This window comes from Theropithecus gelada, chromosome 19 (assembly GCF_003255815.1).
Source record: "Theropithecus gelada isolate Dixy chromosome 19, Tgel_1.0, whole genome shotgun sequence".
Classification (NCBI taxonomy): Eukaryota; Metazoa; Chordata; class Mammalia; order Primates; family Cercopithecidae; genus Theropithecus; species Theropithecus gelada.
This window is the reverse complement of record NC_037687.1, coordinates 12330449-12336877: the sequence shown is the minus strand read 5'-3', so window position 1 is coordinate 12336877 and position 6429 is coordinate 12330449. Positions and strand designations below refer to the sequence as shown.

Below are 6429 nucleotides of genomic sequence, written 5' to 3'. Positions count from 1 at the left end.
TTCATGTTTGAACCTCTGTCCTGGAGCAGGAACACTAGCTGGGTTCCAGGCCCTTGATGGAGACCCCAGCCCATGACACTCTTAACTTTAGAGGGAGATTAGAGCCTAGAAATAACCCCAACTTCATCTGAATACTACAGCTCATAAACTAATCTGATTCTCTGGCCGGGCGCGGTGGCTCACGCCTGTAATCCTACCACTTTGGGAGGCCGAGGCGGGTGGATCACCTGAGGTCAAGAGTTCAGGACCAGCCTGGCCAAGATGGTGAAACCCCGTCTCTACTGAAAATACAAAAATTAGCCGGGCGTGGTGGCACGCACCTGTAATCCCAGCTACTCAGGAGGCTGAGGCAGGAGAATCGCTTGAATCCGGAGGGCAGAGGTTGCAGCGAGCCGAGATTGCGCCACTTCACTCCAGCCTCGGTGAAAGAGTGAAATTCCGTCTCAAAAAAAAAAAAAAATTAATTAATCAAAAATAAATAAATAAATAAAATAGGCCGGGCGCGTTGGCTCACGCCTGTAATCCCAGCACTTTGGGAGGCCGAGGCAGGCAGATCACGAGGTCAGGAATTCAAGACCAGGCCGAGGCAGAAGAATCGCTTGAACTCGGGAGGTGGAAGCTGCAGTGAGCTGAGATGACACCACTGCACTCCAGCCTGGGCGACAGAGCGAGACTCAGTCTCAAAAAATAAAATAAAATAAAATAATAATAACAATAACAAAATTAAAAAAAAAAAGCTGATTCTCAGATGGGGACCTCAGCTCCACAGAGCCCCTATGTCCCCCAAAAATGTGAGCTTTATCCAGAGATGAGTACCCAACCCAAAGATACCCCTATTTCTACTTGGGGGGCCCAGGCTACACATGCTCTCTATTCCCTAGTTAGGGACTCAAGTTCCCAGGTGTCAGCTGAGTACACAACCCCAAATGAGGTCCTTCCCCTCACAGAGATTATTATTGGTGTCAGACGGGGATTCTAGCCCTGGAAAACGAATCTGTTCCTAGCCCCAAGTGAAACCAACTCCAGAGAGCAAGCTACAGCCCCAGTCTCAGACGACAGTCTCATTCCCCGGGAGCCCCAGTCTGGGAAACACCAGCCCAAGTACCGCTGAATTTTGAGAACCCGAGAGGCAGGGCTCGGTGGCTCACGCCTGGAATCCCAGCACTTTGGGAGGCTGAGGTGAGAGGATTGCTGGAGCCTAGGAGTTTGAGAACAGCCTGGGCAATATGACAAAACCCTGTCTCCACAAAAATAAGTAAGTAAGTAAGCAAGTAAGTAAGTAAATAAATAAACCAGGCGTAGTGGCGCATGCCTGTTTTCCCAGCTACTCGGGAGGCTTTGGTGGGAGGCTCACCTCAGCCGTGAGAGGTCGAGGATCACGCCTTTGCACTACAGCCTCGGAAACGGAGTGTGACTCTGTCTCCAAGATAAAACAAAACAAAGCAAAAAAACAAAAAACAAAAACAAAAAAAACAGCAAGACTGATCCCGATGGCTCACGCCTGTAATCCCAACACTTTGGGAGGGGAGGCCAAGGCAGGAGATCGCTTGAGCCCAGGAGTTCGAGACCAGCCTGGGTAATATAGCCAGGCGCCCGTCTCTAATTTTTAAAAAACAAGGCCGGGCGCGGTGGCTCATGTCTGTATTCCCAGCACTTTGGGAGGCCGAGGCGGGCGGATCACCTGAGGTCGGGAGTTCGGGACCAGCCTGACCAACATGGAGAAATCCCGTTTCTACTAAAAATACAAAATTAGCCGGGCGTGGTGGTGCATGTCTGTAATCCCAGCTACTCGGGAGGCTGAGACAGGAGAATCGCTTGAACCTGGGAGGTGGAGGTTGCAGTGAGCCGAGATCGCGCCATTGCACTCCGGCCTGGGTAACAAGAGCGAAACTCCGTCTCAAAAAAAAAAGAAAAAAACAAACAAAAAAAACCCGCGAGACGGGGGCCCCTCCCCCTAGCCCCGCCCCTTCGGGTTGATTCCCTCATTCACTCCGCCCCGCTGCGGACGCTAGAGGGTCGGACCGCTCTTCCCGGCATGCATTGCTCCGGACGAGGCGAGTCGGGCGCCAAGCGCGGGGCCGGAGCGGCCTTCCCGGAGTCCTTTGCGCAGCACCTGGCGACAAAATGGCTGCCCGAGGGAGACGGGCGGAGCCTCCGGGCCGGGAGGCGCCGGGCCCCGCGGGCGGTGGCAGTGGCGGGAGCCGTTGGGCTGAGTCGGGACCGGGGACGTCGCCCGAGAGCGGGGACGAGGAGGTGTCGGGCGCGGGTTCGAGCCCCGTATCGGGCGGCGTGAACTTGTTCGCCAACGACGGCAGCTTCCTGGAGCTGTTCAAGCGGAAGATGGAGGAGGAGCAGCGGCAGCGGCAGGAGGAGCCGCCCCCGGGTCCGCAGCGACCCGACCAGTCGGCCGCCGCCGCTGGCCCCGGGGATCCGAAGAGGAAGGGCGGTCCGGGCTCCACACTTAGCTTCGTAAGGAGCCGTGGGGGTGGGGGCGGGCGCCACGGCCTGTCCTGGCAGCGGGAGTAGGGGCCCGTGAAGGGGGATCGGGACCGAGGTCCACTTTCCTTTCTGAATGAGGGGCCCGTCCGGGTTACCCACTGAGGATGAGGAACTTGGGTTCTCGACAACTGGGGTCTGGGGGCGGGAGTGGGGACTCCAGGAGCCTGCCCGTGGGAACTGGGAGCTGAGGAATTCCCTTGGAATCAGCACTGTGGAGAGTGAGGAAACGTGGATATCGGGATTCCTGTTTGAATGGTACCCGGACCTTGGGTCATGGGACCACCACTAATTGTGAGGAAAGGAGGTAAATTAAGTCTGGACTCTGAGCTATATGCATTAGACTCAGATCACGTACTGTGTAAGGACAATTACCTAGGACAATTACTTGACTTCCTTGTATCTTATTCGACCAACCTCCATTTATTGAGCACTTTACCTCGTGCTAGGCATTGTGCTAGATGCTGGTATGCAGTGGTGAGCTTACAGACAAGATCGCTGCTTTCCTGGAGCCTCTGGGCTGGCCTACCCTCATTTTCCCTAGTTGCAAAAATAGACATCATCGCATCTCTTGATGTGGTGAGGGTTTTATGAGGTGATCCTGGAAAAGTGGTTAGCATAGAGCCTGTCTTCCAGGAAGGGCTAAACTGGTGGTTCTCAATTGGGGCAGTTCCCTCCACCCCCACATTTGGCAAAGTCTGGAGACATTTTTGGTTGTCAGAACTGCGGGAGGGGGTGCTAGTGACATCTATGGGTAGAGGCCAGGGATGCTGCTCAACTTCTTACCATGCGTTTGGCAGCGCCCTCCCACCCCCAAACAAAGAATAATCCAGCTCAAAATGTTATTAGTGCCAGGTTGAGAAACTCTGGGCTAAGTAAATAGGGCGTATATTGATTTTTGGCTCTGAGCTTGCCATGTCTGTAGTGTTAAGATCAAGTCCCTGCAGTGTGGAGGAAAAAGTGTTGACTTGAGACTAACAGATTGGGGGCTCTAGTTCTGGATGCTGCATGTGATTTTGGGCAAGTGATGTAACCCCTCCAAGCCTCAGTTTCTTCCTTTGTTAAAAATGAGTGTGGATTGGGTGCAGTGGCTCACACCTGTAATTCCAACATTTTGGGAGGTTGAGGTGGGTGGATTGTTTAAGCCCAGGAGTTGGAGAGCAGCCTGGACAATATGGCAAAAACCCATCTCTACAAAAAAAATTTAAAAATTAGCTGGGCATGGTGCCACACATGCCTGGAGCTCCAGCTCCCCAGGAGGCTGAGACGGGAGGATCGCTTGAGCGCAGGAGATTCAGGCTGCAGTGAGCCGTGATTGCACCACTGCACTCTAGCCTGGATGACAGAACAAGAGACTATCTTAAAAAAAAAAAAAAAATCAGTGTGAAATAGTCCCAGCAGGATGGGCTCTGTGGCTCATGCCTGTAATCCCAGCACTTTGGGGGCCGAGGCGGGCAGATCACCTGAGGTCAGGGGTTCGAGACCAGCCTGGCCAACATGGTGCAACCCCCGACTCTACTAAAAAAAATACAAAAGTTAGCCAGGCATGGTGGTGCATACCTGTAATCCCAGCTACTCGGGAGGCTGAGGCAGGAGAATCACTTGAACCTGGGAGGTGGAGGTTGCAGTGAGCTGAGATCGTGCCACTGCACTCCAGCCTGGACAGTGAGACTCTTGTCTCCAAACAAAACAAAACAAACAAACAAAAAGAAAATAGTCTCAGCAGCACAGGTTACTGAATGCCTGGTTGTCTGTGAAGCCTGTTGGAGCCCCCAGAGCGTAGGAAGCCCTCAATCAATGGGAGAAGGTGGGATACAGGATGAAAGGCTAGAGGAAGACTATCTTTGAGGAAAGGGTAAGGAAGGAAAAACGTCAGGACCAGGGTTGGCGTGACACCTGTGAGTGGAGGCTGAGTATCCCTTCATGAATGGGTGTAGCAGTTGTTGCATCTGTTTCATTTGTTCATTGAGGGTCTATTTTGGCTGCACCCTCAAAGAGGCCATGCCAGGCTAGGCACAGAGAAGGCAATGTTGCTTGATGTCTAAGGATGCTGTCCAGAGGCTTTGACCCACCTGACCCTGAATCAGCTCCATTGTTTGTTGTTAGCATGACTTCTCCTTCTGAAAGACTTTCCTCATCTAGGAAAAGGGGGTGGTTCCTTTTTTTTTTTTTTTTTTTTTGAGACAGAGTCTTGCTGTTGCCCCGGCTGGAGTGCAGTGGTGGAGCCTTGGCTCACTGCAACCTCCTCCCGGGTTCGAGCAATTCTGCCTCAGCCTCCCGAGTAGCTGGGATTACAGGCGCCTACCACCACTCCCGGCTAATTTTTTGTGTTTTTAGTAGAGATAGGGTTTCACCATGTTGGCCAGGCTGGTCTTAAACTCCTGACCTCAGGTGATTCCCCCTTTTCCACCTCCAAAAGTGCTGGGATTACAGGCCTGAGCCACCGCGCCGAGTCAAAAAGGGGGTGGTTCTAACTTTCATCTTAGGGTAGCTGTGAAAATGGAAGGAGATGATACATCCGCAGCACTTGGCACAGGGCTTGGCATACAGTACATGCTCAATAAACGGAGCTATTGCCACCTCTTGTGGTCCCTGCTAGAGAGGGTGAGGCTTTGGCATGGAAAGTGAGGACAAAGCTGGTCCCCACTGAAGTGGGCACTCTTCTTGCTCCCTGGGAGGGCACCGCGGGCCCAGGGCAGGCGCTGAGTCGCGTGTGCTCCTCTCTGATTGCTGCGCAGGTCGGCCGGCTGGCGGAGCTGGGCGCGGCGTCAGGACGGGCCACCAGGCCGGGCTAGGAAGGTGTAGTGGGCCTCAGCGCCGCCAAGGGCGGTCCCGGCTCCTGTAACCGTTGCAGTCTTCTGTCCCTTCACCCAGGTGGGCAAACGCAGAGGCGGGAACAAACTAGCCCTCAAGACGGGAATAGTAGCCAAGAAGCAGAAGACGGAGGATGAGGTGAGCCGGCTGGGTGCAGGAGGGCCACCCACATTGCCTTTTCCTTCCAGCTTTTGTGCCCAGCCTTCTCCCTCCCTGTCTGGTATCCAGGCCTTTGCTGAGTGTGCCTGGCAGGATAGGAGGGTCCCCAGATAACTTGACTTTACAATCTTTAGCTCAAACCCAGAGTCTTCCGCCGGGTGACACTGGGAATGGGTCAGCTGTCTCAGGGCAGTCCTGACCCTGGTTCCTGGCACCTCCCCCCAAACCCATATCCCCCTTCCACAGGTATTAACAAGTAAAGGTGACGCGTGGGCCAAGTACATGGCAGAAGTGAAAAAGTACAAAGCCCACCAGTGCGGTGACGATGATAAAACTCGGCCCCTGGTGAAATGACGCCCCTCCCCCGCCTGCCCATGGCCTGGGACTCTCTGCGATGTACATAACTATTTAATGCAGTGGCAGCGGTGGCAGCCTTCCCCGAGAGGACTTAAAAGCAGAAGCAAACCGAGATGCTTCCCGCAGCCGTGGACGATTCTCCAGGACTCTTTTTTTACCTTGAGCACTTGCCTCGTGAGACTTCATAGAACAGTGGTTTACTGTCCCCCCTTCTCACCTCCTCATTCTCTCTGGCTCTTTCTCTCTTCCTCTTCTCACCCTCCTCCCTTCCCTTAGCCATCACTTCTGGGAAGTAAAGAACTTGACTTAGTGCCGGAGCTGTGTGCTTGATTTGTCTTCTTTGTGCTGTCGGACCTAAGCCTTCCCCTGGTAGCTGGCATTGTACCTGTCAAAGCCTGGGTCTGGCCTGGTAAGGAGCAGGATATGGAGGGGGTAGGAAGGACAGGGGCACATCCCCTCATGTAGGCCTGTACTTTCCCCAAGACCCATCTCCCCTCACTGCTGCATCCCCACCATGCCACCTTAGGCTCACTTTGTCTTCACAGTTCCATTTTGGCTGGGCCAAAGCTGTTGCATTGTGCATTCAGCAGACACTTAGGAGCA

At 53.8% G+C, this 6429-nt stretch overlaps 1 protein-coding gene across 3 annotated transcripts; it reads left to right on the top strand.

The window, feature by feature from the left end:
* Positions 1-2012: 2012 nt before the first annotated feature.
* On the top strand, positions 2013-6143 carry TRIR (telomerase RNA component interacting RNase). 3 transcript variants are annotated; one of them, XM_025366359.1, is made up of 3 exons: positions 2013-2446; positions 5371-5448; positions 5716-6143. In XM_025366359.1, the coding sequence occupies exons 1-2, from the start codon at positions 2125-2127 to the stop codon at positions 5445-5447; spliced, it is 399 nt and encodes a 132-aa protein (XP_025222144.1). In that variant the 5' UTR covers positions 2013-2124; the 3' UTR covers position 5448; positions 5716-6143. The 3 variants fall into 3 exon arrangements, with proteins under 3 accessions (XP_025222144.1, XP_025222141.1, XP_025222143.1); XM_025366356.1 differs by having other exon boundaries at positions 2013-2469; XM_025366358.1 differs by lacking the exon at positions 5371-5448 and having other exon boundaries at positions 2013-2469.
* The last annotated feature ends 286 nt before the right edge of the window (positions 6144-6429 follow it).